General features: G+C 42.1%; 1 protein-coding gene across 6 annotated transcripts in view; it reads left to right on the top strand.

Moving 5' to 3' along the window:
* Window positions 1–27,249, top strand: part of LOC124280289 (tumor protein p53-inducible protein 11-like) — a 468,499-nt gene that overhangs the window by 349,599 nt on the left and 91,651 nt on the right. The window contains exon 1 of one of the 6 annotated variants that reach the window (XM_046716189.1): window positions 2,850–2,989. The exons of 4 other annotated variants lie outside the window; for them this stretch is intronic. In XM_046716189.1, the coding sequence (XP_046572145.1) occupies window positions 2,958–2,989 (32 nt within the window). In that variant the 5' untranslated portion in view covers window positions 2,850–2,957. Of the gene's footprint in view, window positions 1–2,849; window positions 2,990–4,124; window positions 4,204–27,249 lie in introns of those variants that run through there. One more of the 6 variants, XM_046716188.1, reaches the window with a different exon arrangement.

Below are 27,249 nucleotides of genomic sequence, written 5' to 3'. Positions count from 1 at the left end.
TATGTTCTATGTTTTGGGGGTCTATATTCCCACTATGTTCTATGGCTGGGGAATACAATATTCCCACTATGTTCCATATTCCCACTATGTTCCATGTTTTGAGGAATACAATGTACGAGGGCTGGACGGTCTATATTCCCACTATGTTCCATGTTTTGGGGAATACAATGTACGAGGGCTGGACGGTCTATATTCCCACAATGTTCCATGTTTTGGGGAATATGTTGGGAATCGAGCCCGGGTCTTCTTTGTGCTGAGCAAACGCTTCAACCACTAGGCTCCCTACTTCACCACCCTGAAATGTTATTTTTATTCAATGGGAACAAACTTACAACTGTACCTGCAGCTCAATGATGAACAGTTAGGCTCTAGTGGCACTGATAAATCTTGTTGCTTTTAAGAGCCTCATTTTCAAGTTAATAACCTCTGCAAGATATACATTACATATGTCTAACTGGGATCATGAAAAGTGTGTTTGAAAGGTATTTAAGATTTTTGTGTTTGGTTAATAAATTAGTCTGAAAACACTCCTTGCTTTCCGTCATGTTTTCTTCTCAACATATAACTAAGTGTAATTGAGGTAATGCGTAGAGAAATGAAGGTTCAGAGTGGCAAGAAACAAACCAATTGATCTTCAGTTATATCCACCAGCACGTGGCAGAAGGAGATTTAATAAAACTCTGTAGCTAATTATGTTTTCTGAAGATTTTTCCGACTACAGTCTCATCAGGGAAATTCTAGCTCTTGAGGAATTAGAAAAGAAATGGTTTGTCATAGTGTACCAGAAGGACGTGAGACCAAGATATGTTTTCGTTCTGAGACACTGAGGTGTCATGTCCTGAGAAACATGTAGAGCCAATGTGTCTTGGTCAGAGACATATTTTGCCAATGTGTTCACATCATCCAAATGTTTGGCTGATGTGTTCCAATTCTGAAACAAAAGTTTATCTGAAATGTCGGTGTCAAAATACTCTTCTTTATTTATAAATCAAACCCCATCCCATCTCTGCCTACCACTCCATCCATCACCTGCCTACCTTCCCATCCACCCACTACCTACCTTCCCATCCACCCACAACCTACCTTCCCATCCACCCCTGCCTACCTTCCCATCCACCCACAACCTACCTTCCCATCCACCCACTGCCTACCTTCCCATCCACCCACTACCTGGACCGGTTCCCATCCACCCACAACCTACCTTCCCATCCACCCACTGCCTACCTTCCCATCCACCCACAACCTACCTTCCCATCCACCCACTGGTACCTACCTTTCCCATCCACCCACAACCTGCCTTCCCATCCACCCACCTTTTGCTACCTCACCCATCCACCCACTACCTACATTCCCATCCACCCACAACCTACCTTCCCATCCACCCCTGCCTGGAATCCCATCCACCCACAACCTAAACCCTTCACCCACTCCACCCACTGCCTACATTCCCATCCACCCACTACCTGTCTTCCCATCCACCCTTGCTACCTTTCAACCCTCTGCCTGTCTTCCTGTCAACCTTCTTCATCCCTTCAACCTCTTCCTGTCCTGTGTCTTCCTGTCCACCCATAACTACACACCCAACCTCTTCCTGTCTTCCTGTCAACCCTTATCTACCATCCCTTCAACCTCTTCCTTAAAGCTTCCTGTCAACCCTTATCTAAGACCGGGTTCAATTCCCTTCACATGGGTACAATGTGTGAAGCCCATTTCTGGTGTCTACCATATTGCTTGGAATATTGCTAAAAGCAACCTGAAACCATTCCTCACCTCACTCCACCCTTACCTTCACCCATCCACCTCTTCAACCCTCTTCCTGCCTTCCTGTCTTCCTGTCTTGTCAACCCTAACCATCCCTTCAACCCTCTTCCTGTCTTCCTGTCAACCCTTGTCTACCATCCCTTCAACCCTCTTCCTGTCTTCCTGTCAACCCTTGTCTACCATCCCTTCAACCATCTTCCTGTCAACCCTTATCTACCATCCCTTCAACCATCTTCCTGTCTTCCTGTCAACCCTTATCTACCATCCCTTCAACCCTCTTCCTGTCTTCCTGTCAACCCTTGTCTACCACCACACCTTCAACCCTCTTCCTGTCTTCCTGTCAACCCTTGTCTACCATCCCTTCAACCTCTCTTCCTGTCTTCCTGTCAACCCTTGTCTACCATCCCTTCAACCCTCTTCCTGTCTTCCTGTCAACCCTTGTCTACCATCCCTTCAACCCTCTTCCTGTCTTCCTGTCAACCCTTGTCTACCATCCCTTCAACCTTCTTCCTGTCTTCCTGTCAACCCTTGTCTACCATCCCTTCAACCCTCTTCCTGTCTTCCTGTCAACCCTTGTCTACCATCCCTTCAACCATCTTCCTGTCTTCCTGTCAACCCTTATCTACCATCCCTTCAACCCTCTTCCTGTCAACCCTTATCTACCACACCTTCAACCCTCTTTCTGTCTTCCTGTCAACCCTTGTCTACCATCCCTTCAACCCTCTTCCTGTCTTCCTGTCAACCCTTATCTACCACACCTTCAACCCTCTTCCTGTCTTCCTGTCAACCCTTGTCTACCACGCCTTCACCCTTGTGCCTGTCTGTCCACCCTTGCCTACCACCTCTTCAACCCTCTGCCTGCCTTCCTGTCCACCCTTGCTAACCACCACTTCAACCCTCTTCCTGTCTTCCTGTCCACCCCTGCCTATCACGCCTTCACCCTACTTCCTACTACCCTTTCACCCTCCTGCCTACCATCCCTTCATCCCTCTGCCGGCCGTCATCCCCCAGACTGTCCTCCAAGCACTTGTCAGTGAGTGTAATAACGTGAGAGGCACACAGGAAGCTGTGACATGTTTGGGGGAGGCTGTGAGGAGGAAACAATGTTCAGTTTCCTGCTGACACTGGTTGTGTTGTTATAAGTGGAGAAGTGTGTCCATAACACTGGGGTACACAGTCAGACTTTATGCTGCCACATGACCTCCACAGACATGGAGACAGAGACTGGGTGAGTAGTGTTGAGGAAGTGGGTCAGGAAATGGTGAGATTGTACCATACTCTGTCCAGTCAACTGTTTGTTGACCTTTGCCATTGAAACCATGTTTTTTTCATGTACAAATGTATGTTGACGTTTCCTCAATATTACTTCCCCCTTTGATATAAAAACTGTATGTGTCCAATGTCACCATCAAGATTAAGTCCACATCATATCTTCATGTCTCATTTCGAAGGCTCCTGTACGTGAGAAGGAGGGTGTTTGCCCCGTCAGTGTCTGAGGGTGAAGCGTTGAGGTGATGAAGGTGTTGTTTTGCAAGGATCTTGTTCAGGATGTCATAAGTTGCAAATTTGTTTTGAGATGAGCATTATGATGACCTTCAGTTTCCTTGTGTTCTGTCTGGATGACATGGAATGACCGTGGCTGATTACTTCCTCATTGTCTGTGTCAGCAGGGTGTCCCACAGTGGTGTTCATTTCTGTGTGTAAAGATGTTTGAAGATATCTCACATTGGACGTCAGACATGTCAACATTAACCTCTTCTTCAGAATCGGAGGGGCGTGGGGTAGCCTAGTGGTTACAGCATTTGCTCGTCACACCAAAGGCCCGGGTTCGATTCCCCACATGGGTACAATGTGTAAAGCCCATTTCTGGTGTTCCCTGCAGTGATATTGCTGGAATATTGCTAAAAGTGGCACAAAAACCATACTCATTCATACTCACTCAGAATCAGAATATTGACCCCCAACTCACATCGACCTCAACAGGCTCTATACACTTCGCTATATAGCTGAAATGATGCTGATGTGGCATAAAATTTCAACTCACTCTAAACCCACCTGTTGACAATTGAGTCACGTCCATTTCCACAGAATCTGACTCACATGTTGACACCTATCTCACATCCACCTCTGGTGGCATCAGTTCTTATTCCACCTACTAATACTGGTGGAAACATTGAACTCAATGCCTGTAAGGCAGATCTGGTTGGTTCTGTGCAGCAGCCATGTGTCCATCCATGTGTGGGATAGTTTACAGACAAGTCATGATCAGTGGCATGTAAGCCTATCACTGGGACTTACTGAAATCCTGTGTAAGTAGTCCACATATAGAGATCCTGTGAGCTGTCGGAGTTGCCTGAACCTACAGGTGAAGTACAGTATACAGGTTATGTCCAGTACAGGAAACATGCCTTCTCAGCCTGCCTTTATCAAGGATTCTCCAGAGTGAGTATCTAGAACCTTCCACAATAGTATCTCCAGCACTTCCCTGAGTGGCATTTAGAAGTTGGGAAGTACAATATTGACAAACTTTAAAGATAACTTCTTCTATTTCATGAGTGTGATGTTTCAATACAGATGCTTGATATGCAGGAATACAAAAATCTGTATCGAAAAGTCGCATTATGAAATGAGTGAGTGAGTGAGTGAGTTTAGTTTTACGCTGCACTCAGCAATATTCCAGCTATATGGCGGCATTTTGTAAAGAATCAAGTCTGGACCAGACAATCTAGTGATCAACAGCATGAGCATCAATCTGCGCAATTGGGAACCGAGGACATAAATCTACGAGCCTGACCACCCGATCATGAAATGAAAGAAGTTGTTATCCATAAAGTTTGTCAGTATTGTATCTCCAGTACTGCTGTGTATTAGTCTGCCAGATCTATAAATGTCAGTCTAGGAATATCAGTTGGTTGTATGTGTAGAAAATTCCTCATACTATTCATGTATACCTGTGAATATCAGATGTAATATATTTAGACTTTCACTATGTTCACACAGTTCTGGAAGGTACTACAAGGTACTAAAACCCAGTGGGCCTTTCGACTAACCATATCGATCTGTGAATATCAGGTGGTTGTATGTGTAGAAAATTCCTCATTTAGTCCATGTAGATTTGTGAATCTGTAGACATCAGGTGGTTGTATATGTAGAAAATTCCTTCTAAATATACTGGCAAAAATTCCTCCCTCTTTCAGACACAACAAATGATTGCTATTTAGTTTATGTTAACTTGACAGGAAAGTCTCCATATTCCTGGCAATAATATGTTCATCTTTTGCATAAACCTGGCAGCTCATACCAATGTCCATTGTCCATGCCATTAGTCTGGAATGGACTTTTCTCCGTGTGACATTCAGAGTGTCCAGTCTCTGTATATGCAGGTGATCAAGGAACAATTAGGTCACAGACAGAATTACTGATTCTTATAGATGTTTGACAGACATGAAATTTATTTTCATTACTTCATTCAATTAGTTTTGAGAAAACACAATTAGTTTCCTAGCTTGTCTGCTAATGGCATCCGCAAATGACTTGTTGGCAGCCTTGGTTTATTTGTAGAAGGGAATTACATCTGCTTCTTGACAATTTCTCTAGGGTGGGTGCTATATATACCACCAGACTTCTTCATACGTCAATCAGCGTTTATAGCCGGGGATCTTGCTATAGAAGTTTTGACTTGTTAACTGGATTTGATTTCACACATGTGCGAAAACCATTACAATGATCTCACTCACTCACTCACTCACTCACTCACTCACTCACTCACTCACTCACTCACTCACTCACTCACTCACTCACTCACTCACTCACTCACTCACTCACTCACTCACTCACTCACTCACTCACTCACTCACTCACTCACTCACATGTCACTGATATTTGACCATTCCTCACCTGGCTGTCAGTCTCCAGCAGCCTTATGGGAAGATGTAGAATTTCTGAAGATTTTGAAATAAGGAATTGCCCAGATTTATTAAAGATCACTCACTAAATACTCACTCGCTCATTCAACCACTAACTCTCTCATTCAACCACTAACTCTCTCATTCAACCACTAACTCTCTCATTCAACCACTAACTCTCTCATTCAACCACTAACTCTCATTCAATTCAACTAACTCTCTCTAACTCTCTCTATTCAACCACTAACTCTCTCTTCAACTCAACTTAACTCTCTCATTCAACTAACTCCCTCTAACTCTCTCAACCACTAACTCTCTCATTCAACTACTAACTAACTCTCTCATTCAACCACTAACTCTCTCTTCAACCACTCTCTCTCATTCAACCACTAACTCTCTCATTCAACCACTAACTCTCTTCAACCACTAACTCTCTCTCTAACTCTCTCATTCTCTCATTCAACCACTAACTCTCTCTCAACCTAACTCTCTAACTAACTCTTCAACCACTAACTCTCTCATTCAACCACTAACTCTCATTCAACCACTAACTCTCTCTATTCAAACTCTCTCATTTCAACCACTAACTCTCATTCAACCACTAACTCTCTCATTCAACCACTAACTCTCATTCAACCACTAACTCTCATTCAACCACTAACTCTCTCAACCACTAACTCATTCAACCACTAACTCTCTCATTCAACCACTAACTCTCATTCAACTAACTTCAACCACTAACTCTCTCATTCAACCACTAACTCTCTCAACCACTAACTCTCTCATTCAACCACTAACTCTCTCAACCACTAACTCTCTCATTCAACCACTAACTCTCTCTCTCTCTCATTCAACCACTAACTCTCTCAACCACTAACTCTCTCAAACCAACTCACTAACTCTCTCTCATTCAACCACTAACTCTCTCAACCACTAACTCTCTCATTCAACCACTAACTTTCTCATTCAACCACTCATCTCTCTCAACCACTCACCCTCCCACAACATACTCACCCTTTATATCTCCTACACATTGGCCCATCATTTCACCTTTCAGTAATTCCCAAATGGAATGTAATTAAGACCAGGTGTAAATAGAATGTGAACATCATCAGGTTTTTAAGACCCAATGGTTTTCCATTTTACAAGTTGCATGATATATCTGAATTTATATAAGCAGCAATTAGTTGTGTGGTGGAGAGAAACATGTGATTTATTCCGTGCACAGAGGCAGTTAAACATCATTGGAGATGTGGTAATATGCCTAAAGACGTCAGCAACCCAAGGCTTGATGGCGATAACAACTCAAAATAGATTCTGTTGGATGTTTGCAGGATTTTTCATCCAATAGTTCGTTAGCAGAGTCTGCCCAGGTGCTAGGAATAAATGTATATCGCTGAATTGACTGGTGCTTGAGTGTTTTGTCCTTGACTTGCTCACTCACTCACTGATCATTCTCACTCACTCATCCTCTTACTCACTCACCTCTCAACTCAGTCATTCGCTCAACCATGCTCGCTCACTCACTCACTAACCAACTCACTCCACCACCCACCTACTCACTCACACACCCACTCACTCACCCACACACACTCACTCCCATGTAGGCATGTTGTCAACCAACCCACCCACTCACTCACTCCCATGTAGGCATGTTGTCAACCAACTCACCCACTCACTCACTCTCCTGTAGGCATGTTGTCAACCCACTCACTCACTCTCCAGTAGGCATGTTGTCAACCCACCCACTCACTCTCCTGTAGGCATGTTGTCAACCCACTCACTCTCCTGTAGGCATGTTGTCAACCCACTCCTCCTGTAGGCATCACTACTCACTCCCTGTAGGCATGTTGTCAACCCACTCACTCTCTCTCTCCTGTAGGCATGTTGTCAACCCACTCACTCTCTCCTGTAGGCATGTTGTCCTGTAGGCATGTTGTCAACCCACTCTCACTCTCCTGTAGGCATGTTGTCAACCCACTCACTCACTCTCCTGTAGGCATGTTGTCAACCCACACTCTCACTCTCCTGTAGGCATGTTGTCAACCAACTCACTCACTCACTCTCCTGTAGGCATGTTGTGAACCAACCCACCCAGACACTCTCCTGTATGCATGTTGTCAACCCACTCACTCTCCTGTATGCATGTTGTCAACCCACTCACTCACTCACCTGTAGGCATGTTCTCAACCACTCACTCACCTGTAGGCATGTTGTCAACCCACTCACTCTCCTGTAGGCATGTTGTCAACCCACCCACTCAGTCTCCTGTAGGCATGTTGTCAACCCACCCACTTAGTCTCCTGTAGGCATGTTGTCAACCCACTCACTCACTCTCCTGTAGGCATGTTGTCAACTCCTGTGCCTAGTCGTCCCCCATGTTCCTGGTTCTGTCGTGTGGTGTGGATGAGTCACCAATCACAGAGAACTCCCCTGCATGGAGATGGCAACAGTCTTGGAGAGTAGCTTTATTGTCACAATCACAGCTGATGACAGTTTAAACACATGGCAAGATTTCATCGGTTATTGATCAGTCTTATATTACCCAATTACGATCAATATCTTCGGAGAACAGAGCAGATGGATTGCTATGGTAACGAAACCAGTGACCTCGCTTGATCAGTGGAATATGTTTAAAGAACTGGCACTAAATGTATTGGAGTGTAATCTGTCACTAATCTCCTTACCAATGACAGTTTAACGGTAAAGAGTTGCTCTGCCATTGCAGAGACGGATGTCCAGTCTGGCTTCTTGTGGCGTGGTGGTTGTTTGTCAATACATGTGGCCGGGTTACTGCACACATGATTTCACTAATGACTGTCAGACATCACTTGCATGTGCTGTGTTCTATACACATTTTGCTATGATTTGTTGAATTGGGGTCACCTCATGACTTTGCAACATTGCTTCTCTGTTTACCTCCTGACTTCATAACGTGACTTCACGCATAACTTCACTGTTTATCTCATGACTTCACTGTTTATCTCATGACTTCACTGTTTATCTCATGTCTTCACTGTTTATCTCATGATTCATATCATGACTTCACTGTTTATCTCATGACTTCACTGTTTATCTCATTGTTTACCTCATGACTTCACTGTTTACCTCATGACTTCACTGTTTATCTCATGACTTCACTGATTTTCTCATGACTTCATATCATGACTTCACTGTTTACTCTCATGACTTCACTGTTTATCTCATGACTTCACTGTTTACCTCATGACTTCACTGTTTATCTCATAACTTCACTGTTTACCTCATGACTTCACTGTTTACCTCATGACTTCACTGTTTATCTCATGACTTCATAACATGACTTCACTGTTTATCTCATGACTTCACTGTTTACCTCATGACTTTATTGTTTGCCTCATAACTTCATAACGTGACTTCACCGTTTACTTCATGACTTCACTGTTTACCTCCAGACTTCATAACGTGACTCTACTGCTTACCTCATGAATTCACATTTTATCTCATGACTTCATTGTTTACCTCATCACTTCACTGTTTACCTCATCACTTCACTGTTTATCTCATGACTTCACTGTTTACCATCTCCTTGACTTCATGTTTACTCCTGACTTCACTGTTTATCTCTTCACTGTTTATCTCATGACTTCACTCATTTCACTGTTTATCTCATGACTTCACTTCATTGTTTACCTCATGACTTCACTGTTTATCTCATGACTTCACTGTTTATTTCATGACTTCATAACGCACCTCTGACTTCACTGTTTATCTCATGACTTCACTGTTTATCCCTCTTCATTGTTTACCTCATGACTTCACTGTTTTTTCTCATGACTTCACTGTTTACTCTTCACTGATCCTCACTGTTTACCTCATGACTTCACTGTTTATCCTCATGACTTCACTGGCTTCACTGTTTATCTCGCGTGACTTCACTGTTTACCTCACTTTCACTGTTTACCTAATGACTTCACTGTTTACTCATGACTTTTATAACATGACTTCACTGTTTACCCTCGTGACTTGACTTCACTGTTTACCTCATGACTTCACTGTTTACCTCATGACTTCACTGTTTATCTCATGACTTCATAACATGACTTCACTGTTTATCTCTCATGACTTCACTGTTTACCTCATGACTTCACTGTTTATCTCATGACTTCACTGTTTATTTCGCGGACTTCTCAAACTGACTTCATTTCTGACTTCACTGTTTACCTCATGACTTCATAACATGACTTCACTGTTTACCTCACCCTTCACTGTTTACCTCATGACTTCACTGTTTATCTCATCATGACTTCACTGTTTACCTCATGACTTCACTGTTTACCTCATGACTTCACTGTTTATCTCATGACTTCACTGTTTACTCTCATTGTTCACTGTTTACCTGACTTCACTGTTTACCTCATGACTTCACTGTTTATCTCATGACTTCACTGTTTATCTCATATCACTGTTTACCTCATGACTTCACTGTTTTTATCTGCATTCATAACAAGACTTCACTGTTTGCCTCATGACTTCACTTCATCTGTTTAACAGTGACTTCACTGTTTACCTCATGACTTCACTGTTTATCTCATGACTTCATGTTTATCTCATGTTTTATCTCATGACTTCACTGTTTATCTCATGACTTCATAACATGACTTCACTGTTTACCTCTCTCATGACTTCACTGACTTCACCTCATGACTTCATAACATGACTTCACTGTTTACCTCATGACTTCATAACATGACGTCGCTGTTTACCTCATGACTTCACTGTTTACCTCATGACTTCACAACAGTACTTCACTAAAGTAATGTCGGAAATAGAAAAAAACTGGTTTTTCGCATTGATATCTACAATTTATGTAGTTGATATGTGAAAGTGTGAAATATCTGTTAAACTAAGTACGGCCTAACTACAGTCTCAGTGGTAGGGAGATAGGAAACAGAGAAAGGACTTTACTGAGGAGAGATTCAAAGAGACTTATTTGGAACAGACCATGTCTTTATGCAAATTAGTGTGCGATGATATTATATTACAAAGGACAATTTTTATATAACCATTTTGAAATTAAACTTAGCTTCATCATAAACGATAGCTGACATAAAAAATAATAACTATAAACCTGAAACAATGAAGGATGTAGCTACTATGGAGTCTCACTATCACTATATATAGAAACAGGTAGGAGGGGTCGTCTCAAAAGCAAATCCAGGACGGGTGTAGCAGACGGTGGTTGGGATCGGGATGGGGGATAGAGATATAAGCTGAGATAAGATATTCCTTTAGGGGAATTAAACTGGGAAGCAAACGGCATGTCATAACAATTTACAAATAATATCCAGTCCTGTCGATCTTTGGGTGATCATGCCACCTATATATTTTGTGACATTTAATACGATGGCTGATTTAAGCTTTTCCATGGGTATCATACCCTTTTACATATGTCAACATAAACGTTATGAAAGAAAGACACGTTAGATATTAATCAATAGATGAGACATATTCAACACACATGAAAAAGCATAAACTATCTTTGAGATGACCCCTTGTGCTTGTAGGCAGGATGTGCATTTCATGCCAGGTGAGTCGACGGTCCGTCGTCATACCTGGCTGAGCGACCTAATTGCCGATCTATTGTTTTGAGCAGCTATTCATATTTTTCCGAAGTTTTACCCGACTTTATCAGTTAACATGCTTTTCTGGATATCCTATTACGCATCCCACTGAATGCCCAGTTAGGCCTATGTGGGTTATTTCGACATATGCCTTTTGTAAATTTGTCAATTTTAGGGATACAGAGTAACAGCCTAAAAACAGTTTTTTTCTATTTCCGACAGTACTTTAGTACATGAATGTTCCAATCCTACTACGAGATTATGATTTCTCAAAAGAGCAGTAATGGTTCAGGCCTACCAAAGAAAACTTTCTCACTGTGCAGAAAAATGCGAAAAAGCCCACATTAATCGTGGAAATAGCAACATAGACACATTACCTTGCTACTGAAACAGAAAAAACTATGAAACTACAACATTTTTATATCAGCGAACTTTGACCTCTACTGCGCATGCGCATTACGATCCGGGCTTCTTTCCAATTTCCAAGCAACCATGAATCGCCTTGCGTAGAAAAAGTATTAAATATGTCAAAATAATTGCTGTCAATCGTTTCATATGAATGGAAAGTAAACTAAACAAGTGTGCACACAAGTATCATGATGATAAATGCCAAATAACACAACAGAAATACTTAAAAAGGAATGTAACTTTTGTCCAAGCTGGAAAATGTTAACATGCGGTCGAGACTTCCTCTTCCATGTGCGCATGCGCAAAATCGAAGTTGCGGGCTCCTCGTTTTATGATGCAGTGTTAGCGATTTAAAGTTGCCGTTTTTACTGTTTCAGTAGCGAGGTATTATGTTTATGTTGCTATTTCCACTATTAATATGGGCTTTTCTGTGTTTTTCTGCACAGTGGGAAGTTTTCTTTGATAGGCCTGTGGTTTGTGTTTTAGTTTACGTCAAGAGTATTTTATCTGAGCATGACCTCTATGCTAATCATTCACTTAATAATGTTTTCAAACCCCACTCTTTTTCCTCTGTATTTTCAACTTTGTAAGTTGAATAAATAAAAACTAAATCTCTGGTGACATAGAATAACAGGGATTTGGTTATTAGGTAGGAAATAATAATTGCGCAAAGAGCATGCCCTTGAGGTGTGGAGTTACTACTGCGCTCTACAAATGTCCATATTATTATTATCATTATTAAATTGGAACTTATCCGTCAGCAGTGGTGGTGGTTATCCCGACCTATCTCCACTGAATGTGCCTCATTTGGAATATCCTGGTATTGATTTAATGGGAGTTAGATCACATGTCGGGCAGGAGAAGATAAATTTGTGAAGATAGCAAACGATATTGTTCAATCGAACTTCTATCACCCCGTACTGTATCCTGCAATGACAAGTCTACAGTCTTGGTGTTAACGATTGTAGATTAGGTTTCCAATGTCTATGGTAGGGCTGCTCACATAAATTTCATGATGTATTTTGGCAAGGGGTCAGTATATGTATGAACTTGTCGATACATTAATGTTATGACATAAAGTTATAGAATGTTTGTTTGAAGAAAGCGCGCTTTGCAGTATCAGAAAGATGATACATTCTGTTGTCTTGGTAACCAAATTTTCTTTTTGTAAAATGTGAATTTTGGTACCACGTGCACCCTATCATATGCCTGTTTCAGGAAAAATGTCTTTTTTCATATAATGTCACTGTCAAAAACGAGATTTTGTTGCTTCGGATGAACGAGTAGGAGATTACAAACTTACAAACTAATGATAATGTGAACATTTTGCAGTAAAATCAGAAGACCAATCTGATTACGATCACATCTTAGTTCTCGCTACCACGACACAAATATCTGAGGTCATCCCATTACCGGTCATGTCAGAATGACCTTTCCTCTGACCAATCAGAGCTTCACATATGGGATTGTGAAGCTGATGGAACAAATATCTTTTCTGATCTTGCAACTTCTTCAAGGTTAAGTTGAGGCATTCCAAACAATAGTTACGGGCGTTATGGCTGATTCCTATTGCCAGACATTAGCTACTTCTTGCTTCAATGGATAAACATTTTGAAAGGGAAGAGATGTTCCTTAACCCATGGGAGGTTCTGCCATACAAACCTAGCCATCTTGTAGACAGAATCTACTTTCCGTCACTTTGAAAAATTTAAATAAAAACCTTTGTCCATTTTGAAACTAGCAATGTAAAGTTCTGCCCACAACAGGAGTTACCCAGAGCATGTGTGGCAGTAGCGGTCACTTGGATATGAGTTTATTTATATAAACAGTATTGAATGAATTTTTAGTAAGATTTATTAATGGCTATGAACTTGCAGACTGATATACAATATACTTTTCATAAACAGAGAGGCTTACTTTGCATACTTCATTGAGAATTTGTTGGCTTGCAATTTCTGGCGTTACATGTTCAAGATATTGCAAAATACATTCCTCATGCATACACCACTCTACACAGCTGTATTTATTGGTTTCATGTGCCTCATGCATACACCACTCTACACAGCTGTATTTATTGGTTTCATGTGCCTCATGCATATACATGTGCCCTCATGCATACACCACTCTACACAGCTGTATTTATTGGTTTCATGTGCCTCATGCATGCCTCATGCATACACTTTCATGTCTACACAGCTGTATTTTCATTGCCTCATGCATACACCATGTATTTATTGGTTTCATGTCCTGTACTACACCAGAACATGGTTTCCGCTCCGGTCTTGGAATAGAGTTTTTGTCAACCAGCCATTTGAAGAAAAAGATAGTGCCATATTAATCTGTCTGACCATTTTTGATGTTGTTTCATCTGGAGGGGAAAGTATTTTCATGGGAATTGTTTCATGGAAATAGATACTCATCAGGCAAAACTGTAAAGGCTTGCTTCCTTTACACTTGAATCAGGTTGTTCCAATCATATCATGTTGCATGGTTGTTATCAAGATTGACCAACCAATGAAACAATGGATACAACCAAGCCTAGTGGTGAAACTCTGCGTATCACCTCATCATGTTATATAACTGTCATATCCTTCAGCTCAGGCACATATTGTCAGAGGGATTGTGTCCAGGTAGTAAATTATTATCTGACACCAGGAAAGTGTTCCCTGTGGCAGTAGAAACATGATGCTACAGAAAGTCAAGTTCTCTTTACCAGAAAAAAGGACTGATTTTATCGTTTTACTTGTGAACAGGTTGGCTGCAGATTGAGCTATTCAGTTGGATGAAACAATCATTGTGTATCGTGAAGGAGAGATAACTCTTGTGGGTCCTTTCCATCTCATACAAAAACAGGGCAAATATTCTTTTGAGAGGACAAAACTATTTGGAGAATATCTCCTTGGAGGTTATTTTTTTAATAGATATTACCCTCTAGAGATTTCCATGGTGGAAAGAATGTTCTTGTATGCAGTTTCTTGTTGGGAGGTGAACTTAATATGACTGAAGCCATGACTGATGCCTGCAAATAGACCATATTATTTCTAGTGAAAGCCTAGGAACACAGGCCCTTATACTGCCTGAAACAGCTCACCCAGATCTAGGTGAAGCTTCCAAAACTTCAGACTTACAGGCTTACCAAGGGAATGCTGGCTTGCCATGGGAATTCAGGCTTACCAGGAGAATTCAGGCTTACCAGGGGGATTCAGGCTTACCAGGAGAATTCAGGCTTACCAGGGGGATTCAGGCTTACCAGGAGAATTCAGGCTTACCAGGGAGATTCAGGCTTACCAGGAGAATTCAGGCTTACCAGTGGGATTCAGGCCTGCCATGGAGATTCAGGCTTACCAGGAGAATTCAAGCTTGCCATGTGGATTCAGGCCTGCCATGGGGATTCAGGCTTACCAGGGGGATTCAGGCTTCCCAGGGGAATTCAGGCTTGCCATGTGGATTCAGGCTTGTCATGGGGATTCAGGCTCACCAAGGGGATTCAGGCTTGCCAGGGGGATTCAGGCTCACCAGGAGAATTCAAGCTTGCCATGTGGATTCAAGCTTGTCATGGGGCTTCAGGCTTACCATTGGGATTCAGGCTCACCAGGGGGATTCAGGCTCACCAGGAGAATTCAAGCTTGCCATGTGGATTCAGGCTTGTCATGGGGATTCAGGCTTGCCATGGGGATTCAGGCTTGCCAAAGGGAATCATACTTACCAGGACAATTCAGGCTAACCAAAGGGATTTGGGTCTGGGCTTACCATGGGATTTTAGCAGGGGAATTTGGGCTTACCATTGGGCTTCAGGCCAACCATGGGAATTCAGACTTACCACAGGGAATCAGACTATTATTTCTAGTGAAAGCCTATGAACACAGGCCCTTATACTGCCTGAAACAGCTCACCCAGATCTAGGTGAAGCTTCCAAAACTTCAGACTTACAGGCTTACCAAGGGAATGCTGGCTTGCCATGGGAATTCAGGCTTACCAGGAGAATTCAAGCTTACCAGGGGGATTCAGGCTTACCAGGAGAATTCAGGCTTACCAGGGGGATTCAGGCTTACCAGGAGAATTCAGGCTTACCAGGGAGATTCAGGCTTACCAGGAAAATTCAGGCTTACTATGGGGATTCAGGCTTACCAGGAGAATTCAAGCTTGCCAGGGGGATTCAGGCTTACCAGGGGAATTCAGGCCTGCCATGGGGATTCAGGCTTACCAGGAGAATTCAAGCTTGCCATGTGGATTCAGGCCTGCCATGGGGATTCAGGCTTACCAAGGGGATTCAGGCTCACCAGGGGGATTCAGGCTTACCAAGGGGATTCAGGCTCACCAGGGGAATTCAGGCCTGCCATGGGGATTCAGGCTTACCAGGAGAATTCAAGCTTGCCATGGGGATTCAGGCCTGCCATGGGGATTCAACCAGGGGATTCAGGCTTCCCAGGGGAATTCAGGCTTGCCATGTGGATTCAGGCTTGTCATGGGGATTCAGGCTCACCAAGGGGATTCAGGCTCACCAGGGGGATTCAGGCTTGCCAGGGGGATTCAGGCTCACCAGGAGAATTCAAGCTTGCCATGTGGATTCAAGCTTGTCATGGGGATTCAGGCTTACCAGGGGATTCAGGCTCACCAGGGGGATTCAGGCTCACCAGGAGAATTCAAGCTTGCCATGTGGATTCAGGCTTGTCATGGGGATTCAGGCTTACCAGGGGATTCAGGCTTGCCAGGGGGATTCAGGCTTGCCATGGGGAATCATACTTACCAGGACAATTCAGGCTAACCAAAGGGATTTGGGTCTGGGCTTACCATGGGATTTTAGCAGGGGAATTTGGGCTTACCATTGGGCTTCAGGCCAACCATGGGAATTCAGACTTACCTCAGGAATCAGACTTACCACAGGGAATCAGGCTTACCATGGGGATTCAGGCTTACCATGAGGAATCAGGCTTACCATGAGGAATCAGGCTCAGTCAGATCATGCATTTAAGCCACATGTCAGCAGTTCAGGGCAAGATTACATCAGCAGTAAATGGTCAGAGCAAGAAGGAAGATGAAATCTATAGATTTGAAAATATTGGCCCTTCTGTGTTACTTCTGTGGTTGTTGAACAGTGGAATTGAAACTGAACTACTGAATATGAAGGTTCAAAATGTACTAAACGTGATGCTCTTTGTTAAACTGATGAAATAATTTAAGTAATAAAAAATGGGAAACTGAATGTTAATCTCTTTGAACAAATGCTAATGGGGCAAGAAATGTAATAATGATACGTTAAAGTTTATTATCTTTACTAATTGCACCATAAAGTCTATTTGCTACACTATCTAGCTCTATTGTAGCTAGCTATATGGAAGTTCTGTTTCAATGAGCTATTAAATTCTGTTTAACAATCTATCTAAGTCCTACTTGGACGAGCTGATGGTATGAATTGTGATGAGCTGTCACGTTACACGAGTAAGACCTAAACTCAAGCAAAACCTGAACTCATGTAGCATCCAAACACAAGTGACTCCTGAACTCAAGTGAGTCTGAATAGATCGATTACCACGTGGTCAACAGCATGTGATCTGACCGCATGGTCATGTTCCACAGCCTTCCACGAAGCATGTTGTGTTTGTGCGGCCTGTTCCAACTGTCTGTCTTCAGACCAGTGGTTGAGGACAGTTACTCTGCAGTATCTCTTGTTATAGACTGATAGTTCACCCTTCATTTGGATAAAGGAGCGGTGGGGTAACCTAGTGGTTAAAGCATTTGCTTGTCACGCTGAAGACCCAGGTTCGATTCCCCACATGGGTACAATGTGTGAAGCCCATTTCTGGTGTCCCCCATCGTGATATTGCTGAAATATTGCTAAAAGCAACGTAAAACCAAACTCACTCACTCACTCACTCATTTGGTTAAATCCAACCACTTGCTAGCTCATTCACATGGAAATGCCATTCTTTTCATGCAGTTGCCTGGGATTTCTATGAATTTCTTCATGTGCATTTCCTGGAGAATCCCAGACTACTCCCCATGGGAAGAACCGTTAAATATCTGCCACGCGTTAACATCACTGTCTGGTTTAAGACATCCTGACCCCTACATATATTGAAGTATGTCTCAGTGTGTCACTTTTAACATTATTGCCTGTTCTGTTACATATGGATCATGTAGAAACAAAGAAAACAGTTAGCTGACAATAACAGTTTATTTCTTCAATATATTATCCAATAGTTGCCAACAGTCATACTGGCCTTATAATATTGTTATATCGTTATACCCTTCTTTTGTGTTATGTACCCGTATATAAGTTAGAACTATTTCAGAATTAACTAGTATAATTTTTGGATTCTTGGACACATAAGCCTAAAAAACTGCCACATCCATGCATGAGATATTGAATTCAATATTTATAGATAAGTATCTTCAGAATAACTGGACAGCCTGCCAGACACACACAAACTGCTGACAGTATGGAATTGGCGACATTGTTCTGTGCTATAATGTAGCATATACCCCACCCATGCTGTTGTCAGCCAATCAGGTAACAGTAGTCAGTGAGTGTGTGCCACTGAATCACTTGTAATCTATTAATTAGGTTAAATATTGTTTTACAAGGATGATATCACACACAACAGCTATAGAGGCAAAGATGGTCCAGTTTGTGCTGGCACACCAGTATTATTTAAGGTGCCAGAATTGCATGATTGTGAATCGATTGGTTTGTCAGGGGGTGGGGTAGCCTAGTGGTTAAAGTAATTGCTCATCACGCCAAAGAACCATGTTCGAGTCTCCACATGGGTGCAATATGTGACGCCAATTTCTGGTGTCCCCTGCTGTGATATTGCAGGAATATTGCTAAAAGCGGCATAAAACCATACTCACTCACTCACTTGATTAGATAGCATCAGCCCTTTAGTTTTCAGAGTGGAGCATTAGCTTTCCTTCCACATGAACAGACATGCCCTGGTTAACTGAAATATAGGCTTAGTCTCTGAAAATATATACATTGGATAGAAACAAGTAACTGCATTGAAAGCGAAAAGGAGCCCCATTGGTATGGGAGATTCCTGAACCTGGGGAAATCTAGATTTCATTTAGGACTTTGGCATTGCAGAAAGGGTGGTGCAGAAGGTTGAATAATGTGGTCTTGGGAATCTAAGACTGACCCACTGAAATACTTTTCCAAGTGTTGTCAGCTTGGATAAAGTCTCACATTCAGGAGAAATTATGTGCAGTTATGTTTAACAGTTCTCTTGTTTCAAGTACTGGTTAGCTTAAAAGGCTTGTATGCACATTTTGTACCTATTAGGGGTTGGTGTGGTAGTCTGTTGGTTGTAGTGTTTGCTTGTTGTACTGAAGTCCTTGGTTCAAATCCATGTTCGGTGTCACCTGCCTTGATATTGCTGGAATAATGCAACAAGCAGCATAAAAACAACTCACTCACTCATGCACGCACACATATAACCTAACTCATGCACCCACGCACACACGCATGCACACACCTTGTTCAGATTGCTAAGTCTAAATTATTAGTTTATCTGAATTGAGAAAAATGTGATGGTTTTATTCACAGTTCCTTATCAGCATGAGATGTATCAAGTTGCTTAAAAGCAGACCAAACAGATAGGGACATTACATGCGTCAAAGCAATTAATCTTTGTCTATCTAATCTTAAAGGTATTCACTCAGACTCTTCCATACAGAAACTATTTGTTTGTTCTAACATTTTCCAAGAGAAAAGTAAAGAACAAATGCACATAAACAATGTACTTTTAATTCAATTTCAAACGTACCTTCAAGCATTAGCTGTTTATAGGTAAATAGTATCAATTTCACAGTATTGTACAGCCAATCAGATTGCAGTATTTGTGATTGACGCCGTCAGCTGGAACTGACAGGAATTTGACCTATTACATGTCTCACAGCGCTACAAATTATCGTTCCATTCTCCATGGTCGTATTATATTTCAAAGATTTGAAACGAGTTGTTTTATAATGAACCAAATTAAAATGTTAATTTTTCCTGGACAGTCAGCCCGAGACTGCTGAATAGAGAAGCCTGAGGCAGAAAGCTGATTAAGTGGAATGGTTGCCTCAGTGGCTACTGTTACAAGGGATCAGTTTGTTGTCGTTCAAGTGAGATGCGTTGTTAGCTAACAAGGCATGCTACAAAAAATACAGGTATCTTGTACTGAGCTAAAAAACGGGTTGAAACTACTTGGAGTATAGCAGAAAGCTCTGTTACCATGACAACATGTACAATAGATGAACAGAAGCAAATTACATGATCAGAGGATCTCTTTTTACATTTTCCTGAATTCTGTTTTAAATGTTAAAGTGAAAACTAAACTTTTATCGTGTGATACAGATTCTTCGTCTGCGAATACTGAAGTTATTAGAAGCTATTTTGTACTTGTGACAATTGACTCAGATGGATCGATACAATCTAGCAGGGAATAAAATACTGAGTTGTTGGAGAAAAGGGAACTCACTGCGCATGTATCATCTAAAAATAGATTGTTATCTAAATCCCTCTTAAGTGGGAATTTGTTTGTATACCTAAAAATGCAATATACCATAGGTAATGGGAAAACAATATTGAACAAACTTTATGAACAGCAACTGCTTTTATTTCGTGGGTGCAACGTTTCGATACAGATTCTTGTACCGTTGTCAAGCGGGAGTGTTTTCACTGCTGCATGATATTATTAAATTCAAGGCCCTGTATTGAAACATCACACGCGCACACGATTAAAAGATATTCATAAGTTTGTTCAGTATTGTACTTCCCAACTTCTAAAATGGCACTCAAAGAAGTAATGGGAAAACAATATCATTTCAAATACAACCAGGTGCATCTGATTCAGCTGCTGGATGATACAGGTTGATACACTAGTAGTGACTGTTGTATCCAACATGGCCGACAGTGGGTGTGCTGAGAAGCTGTACGTCTGGGAAGGATGTTGTTAGTTGGAGGGTGGTTAAAGTGGGCTGGTGATGAAAATTTGGGTCATCACATATTGCTACTCTTACATTCAAAACATTCACTACATTTTTTCAGCAGTTGGCAGATGAGATTGTCCTGATTGTGATGTTTGTTTTGATATATCATCTGCCATTTAATACAAAGCTGATGTGTCACCGACTGTCACAGTGTTGGAATATTGCTAAAGCTATTTGACAAGTTTTGTGGCCATGAGCAAGAGACTGTTGATGTAAGAGTGCTGTATACAGACGCAGCTGGAGCAGGTTGATATCTGCATCCTGCTGCTGGGGTCCGACCTGGGTGTCAGATCTGGGTGTCCAATCTGGGTGTCCGACCTGAGTGTCAGATCTGGGTGTACTACCTGGGTGACTGATCTGGGTGTCTGATCAGGGTGTCTGACATTGGTGTCCAACCTGGGTGTCTGATCTGGGTGTCCGACCTGGGTGTCAGATGGTCATGCCTAGGTAATCAGTAGATTACGGCTAATCCTACACCAACACCTCGTATCATCAGTTTACCTGACCCAGATTGCATTACTGACAGGGGGCTGAAGTGATATAGTTAGAATATTGCTGGTAACAGTAAAAACATTAATTAGAATAATCATTTTGTGTCATTGTACTAGAATGAAGGACTACCTGAAGAATCTATAATGCGTTTTGATCCTAGCATGGCACATGCTCACTGTAAAGTCTCTTGTTCACAAGCCAATGAAAGCCTGGACTGCTGAGATACCTGCTCATATTATACAGGTGAGCTTCATTGCCACATGAGTTCTATAGAGACAATGCTGTCCACTGACAAGTCGCTTGTACATAAGCCACTTAAAAAACCCTTGTTTGTCAAGATAGATGCTGATATAATGTGTGTGAGCTGAAGTGCCACTTGTGGCGTTTAGAAACAATAGCAGGCCGTTGTGGTATCTTAGGCCGTGATTGTAAGACTGACCAACAAAAGCGTGTGTTATTTCAGCTGTGTGGGGGCAGATCAATACGTTGTCAGGTCTTTGATACTGACTGATACATTACAGGGAATTAGCCTTGTCCTGAGATGCTGATTGCAGTTACATGGTCCTATATCTCAGACATTGATCTGTAATACCGTCTCATAGCCCTTCCTGACACAAGGGAGCTTACAATCCCCGGACAATGGCATTTATGATACTCCCACAATAACACTGACATTACTCAAGCAATAGATCATACTTGGAAGACTACTCCTGCAATACTTGGGCAATAGAACCTTCAACACTCCTTCAGTTGAAACCTAGGATACTTTAACAAGGGAACCAGCTGTACTTGGACAATAGCACTTTCAGTCCTTGGATAATAGGACTTTCAGTACTTAGACAATAGCACTTTCAGTACTTAGACAATAGCACTTTCAGTACTTGGACAATAGCGCCTTCACTAATTGGACAATAGCACTTTAACTACTTGGACTTTGAACCTAAAATACATGGACATTGGGATATGACTTCCTGGGTTAATAACACTTATTCTACTTGGGTAATAAGTCTTACAAAACTTGGACAATAGCAGTGTATGAAATAAGCCAAAAATCCAGCCAGACATCAGGGCTGGTAACTTCAAAATGTTATCAGCCCAAAATGGATTTAACCAGACCAAATATGATGAATTTACTCAGATGTATGGAACATCTACAATTTTTACCAGACCATCGGGCTGGCTAGCTGTAAATTTAGACTGTCCGTCAGAAATCTAGACCGTTTCGGGTGGTCAGACAGGCTTTATTTCATGCACTGAGAATAGCACATGGACTTAATATTGGCTGTCTTTGTGTCTAGACCGACTCGGGCGGTCGGACGGGCCTTATTTCATACACTGACAATAGCAAATGGACTTAATATTGTCTGTCTTTGTGTCCAGACCATCTCGGTCAGTCGCACGGGCCTTATTTCATACACTGACAATAGCACATGCACTTAATATTGGCTGTCTTTGTGTCTAGACTTGGGCCTTATTTCATACACTGACAATAGCATGTGGACTTAGTATTGGCTGTCGTTCTGTTCTCCTCCAAGATGCCCCTTTTGGTTACCCAGGATTCAACTGTTAGATTTCCTCCACGTATGTCAGTGTAGCGTTACCAGACAGCCCACTCCAGGCTGAGAAACCACAAATAGCTCAACCCATGTGACCTTGACTGTGACCTCAACCCATGTGACCTTGACTGTGACCTCAACCCATGTGACCTTGACTGTGACCTCAACCCATGTGACCTTGACTGTGACCTCACTTTTGTCAGATTGGTGGCACCCATCATTCTTTATCACTTTTTTAAACAAATTGTCTTCTAAATAAATAAGTTCATTCATGATGCCCGAAACTCCATTCAGTAGGTGAATGCTTATAGCGCTAACAATCAAAACGCAGCACATTATTACCCTGGATAACCCAAGTTGCCTGTGAGATGCTAGAAGGTTAATAGTGACATGACTTATCTCACCGGGTACCCATTTTCTGCTGGGTAAAGGTTGAGGTAATTGTGATGAGCAAAGGCCAAGTTAATATGTGCCAGATGAACTTACATTTCTTTTTCTTTTTTTTCAGGTAAGTACCTGTCTGTGAACTTGCTGAGGAGCTGACCTTGACCTTGACCTTGATTGGTACCGTGTCATTATTGCCTTAGTGTGTACCAGTATAAAGCCATCTCAACATTATCACCATGACTAAATCAAATGGCACAGCCAGGCCTGTTTTAGCATGATCAGTATTGACAAATGTTGTGATTCTGCATTAATCAGAATGCAAACATGGTGTATCATTTTCTTTCAGCCAATCAAGCCTTCACTACAATTTTTTCTCGGTTGGCAGATGAGATTGTTCTGATTGTGATGTTTGTTTTGATATATCATCTACCATCTAATACATGAATATTCCTGATAACATGTACCCGATGTAGGCAGGAGACATCAACCCCAGTTCCGCACCAAATGTCACCTACTGGAAAATATCTGTACACACAATAAGCATAAGTGATGGTGATAAAAATGACAGCACTAAATACTTAAAATTGTGGTCAGTTTTAATTACTGGATGGATGTGCTATTTAAAAACATAAACATCTCACACTATTTCATCCAATCACAGCTGTGATATGTCTCTGTCTCTTCAGATGTTTACATACGGTTCTTGCTCAGGGAGCATGTGATTCTGATTTAGTGTAGTGGAACCCAGACACACTGTGACATTACTGAAATATATTCAAAGAAACCAGCATTCATCCAGCTCACTCACACACCTGACAGGTGTTTTAATGAGGGAATTCACTTACAACACTAGGAATGGGCAGACCTGCATCATTTGTCGTAGGTTTGACAATGAACAGGAAGCACCTACTATCGGCAATCTGTAGAACCAGACATAAACTGGAGAGCCCTCATAGGCGCTATGAAGGCATCTGTCAGCTCCCAGCTCCCAGCTCCCAGCTCCCAGCTCCCAGCTCCTCACAGACATGTACCGGTAACAACCTTCCCACAGGGAGAGACTGCACACACAACTGGCCTCGGATGGCCTGCTCACCTGATAGATCACCCTTCTGGCCCAGGCCTCGTTGATATGCACAGTTTATGTGTGTGTTAGAGACCAAGGGTTGTATCATTTGTGCGTTATAAACTGCCACCTATCATGTCTCAATCGAATGTTTCTGCCTGCTTAGCTTCCTAAATACTTGCTAAATACATGCCACTCAAAGTAGGATCACTTCATATTGATTTTCTGTTTTGACCTGAGTACTTCTGATGTGCCGATAACACTTGATCTCTAAATACAAGCATACCTCCCAGCTGATGGCCAATGGAGGGATCGGCAAGCTAGGCAGGAGGGGTAGTGATTGCAGCAGCTTGCCTCCCTGAGCAAAGCGTGTGGTGTGTGTGTGTGTGTGTGCGTGCGTGCGTGTGTGTGTGTGTGTGTGTGTGTGTGTGTGTGTGTGCGTGCGTGCGTGCGTGCGTGCGTGGCGTCGCGTCGCGTCGCAGTCGTGAGAGAGTGAGAGAGATGGCAGTAGCTGGCTTCCCTGAGCAAAAGCAAAGCATCGCGTGCGTGCGTCGTGTGTGTGTGTGTGTGTGTGCGTGGTGATGGCAGTAGCTTGCTTCCCTGATCAAGAGGTGTGTGTGTGTGTGTGTGTGTGTGGTGTGTGTGTGTGTGCAGTAGCTTGCTTCCCTGAGCAAAGCGGGTGGCATGGGGTAGTGATAGACTAACGCTTAGTCTCTGAATATATCATTTTTATTGTAACAAATAAACCCATTTAAATTGAAAAGGAGCCCAAGGTAGATCAGAGAACCTGGGGAAATCTAGACTTGCTTCATTTAGGGCTTTAACACTTCAGGGAGGGCTAGGCTGAAGGGAAAACAATGTGGTTCAGAGACTGTGAGACAGACTAGGGTAGTGATAGCAGTACCGGTAGCTATCCCCTGAGCAGGGTGGGGATTGTGTATAGGGATTGTACCGGTACTGACAGTGGTGAGTGGTACAGGGATTGTGAGACAGACTAGGGTAGTGATAGCAGTAGCTATCCACTGAGCAGGGTTGGGATTGAGTATAGGGATTGTACCGGTACTGACAGTGGTGAGTGGTACAGGGATTGTGAGACAGACTAGGGTAGTGATAGCAGTAGCTATCCACTGAGCAGGGTTGGGATTGAGTATAGGGATTGTTCCGGTACTGATAGTCGTGAGGGGTACAGGGATTGTACCGGTACTGATAGTGGTACAGAGTTTTACACGATACAGCAATATGCACAAATGTATCAAACAGATACATATAATACTTCTCCTGGGACACACAATAATATTCACTATTCAAAATTTGTGACAAGAAATATGAAGTTCTTGTAATTAAAGTAATCATTAAACCTTACAGTATAGTAGGGGTGGTGGGGTAGCCTAGTGGTTAAAGCGTTTGCCCATCATGCCGAAGGCCCGGGTTCGATTCCCCACTTGGGTACAATGTGTGAAGCCCATTTCTGGTGTTCCCCGCCGTGACATTGCTGGAGTATAAGATTCTGGTGGGACAATGAAATGAGAATTTGTAATAAGGTTTGTTGATTGTGTAGGCATTGCGATAAAATAAGTTGTTTTGGGTGTTTATTTATTGTAACATAAAGTTTACGAGTCAACGTGCTGGGATGTGAACCATAGACCCACTGATTTGAAGTCAGACACCTTGTCCACATGACCAAATAGGTTAACCCCCGTATGTCAGTAAGCTGACAAGGTATAAGGATGTCGACATCTGTAGGATGACTCTACACCCTGCCACATAGTGACTTTGGTAGTTCAGACACTTCCTTGGGTACATGTTATAATAGAGCTAGAACACAGGTAACAGAAAGGTCATCGAATCGCATGGTGACAATCACTGGATTGTCTGGTCCAGACTTGATTTGTTTACAAAACATCGTACAGCTGTAATACTGCTGAAACAAATATATAGTCATAATATTGTCACAACTGTACCACTGACTGTGTTTATAGCAGAGATTTCTTATGGATATGGAAAGAGTTTTGTCGCTTCTATTAACAATGAAATAAGAAGTTATAAATTATTGTTGAATAATGATGACAGAGCTGTTACGAAGACATTTGCAGGTGATACCAATACCTGCATAGATGTGTATTAGGCTTTAGTCACAAAGGGAGTAGAGATGGGTTTTGTAGCAAGTAGCAATGTGTTGAGAGTTTCACATAGGTGTTGTGGTAACGTCGGGAGGTGATGGTTTGTCTGAGTGAGTGGCCACATTCACAACAGACAGAGATTGCACCAGAGTGTAGATGAATCAAGGTAGTGACGTGATTCACTTCAGTAATGGAGCCCTGACTTTGTAAGTGAGATTAGTCGAATTAATGTAATTGCACAAATGTGGCCACTATGAGGCTGAACTAGGTAAGGGTGTAGGAAAGTTGAGCTGTCCACACAAGGTGACTGCAGTCGGCAATAATTGGTCATTAGCTCAGGTTTCAGGCACAGGAAATGGTTGGAGAAAAGTGCTGGTGAAAATCAATAGCAATGGATTTTTCTGCATTGGTATTTGTGTGCATGTATAACGGTCACCGCTGCGTCTTGCTGGCAAGCAGGTGTGTTGCAGCAGCAGCCGCTGAGTAGACGGCATCGGTAGATGTAGCTCCAAACTTCTCTTTTATTTTTTACATGTACTCGTGTGTTAGAAGATTAAAAAGAAGCTGATTTATGTGATTTTTTTCAAAGATTATTTGATTTTGTATTTGCTCCTGGAAGACATGTTTTGGCTTTTTTCTTGTGTCAAATGTTGTTTTAGAGTCATTCTGTCCTTGGGGAGACTCCGTGTTCAGCTGGTCTGACAACCAGTGTCAGTGTAATTGTATTTATTGGGCTTTGGAAACAGTAAGGTTGTGTGGCCAAGCTGTCTGCATAGTTTATGAAAGCATGATTTGGAATAAACTTGCATGGATCCATATATAGCATGTGGGATCTGTATCACATAGGTATACCATTAGATTTAGGGATTCCAAACACACAAGGTTTACAAACATTTAGTCCTGGAAATAGAATTGTTTTATTGAGAAATATATATCTTTGAAATAGAACTAAATGGAGCCCACAATAATGCTTAAATTCGG

The sequence above is a fragment of the Haliotis rubra genome, unplaced genomic scaffold, assembly GCF_003918875.1.
Source record: "Haliotis rubra isolate DU_JTF1 unplaced genomic scaffold, ASM391887v1 Scf264, whole genome shotgun sequence".
In the NCBI taxonomy this organism is placed as follows: Eukaryota; Metazoa; Mollusca; class Gastropoda; order Lepetellida; family Haliotidae; genus Haliotis; species Haliotis rubra.
The sequence above is the reverse complement of the archived record's forward strand: the minus strand, read 5'-3'. Positions and strand labels throughout refer to the sequence as shown.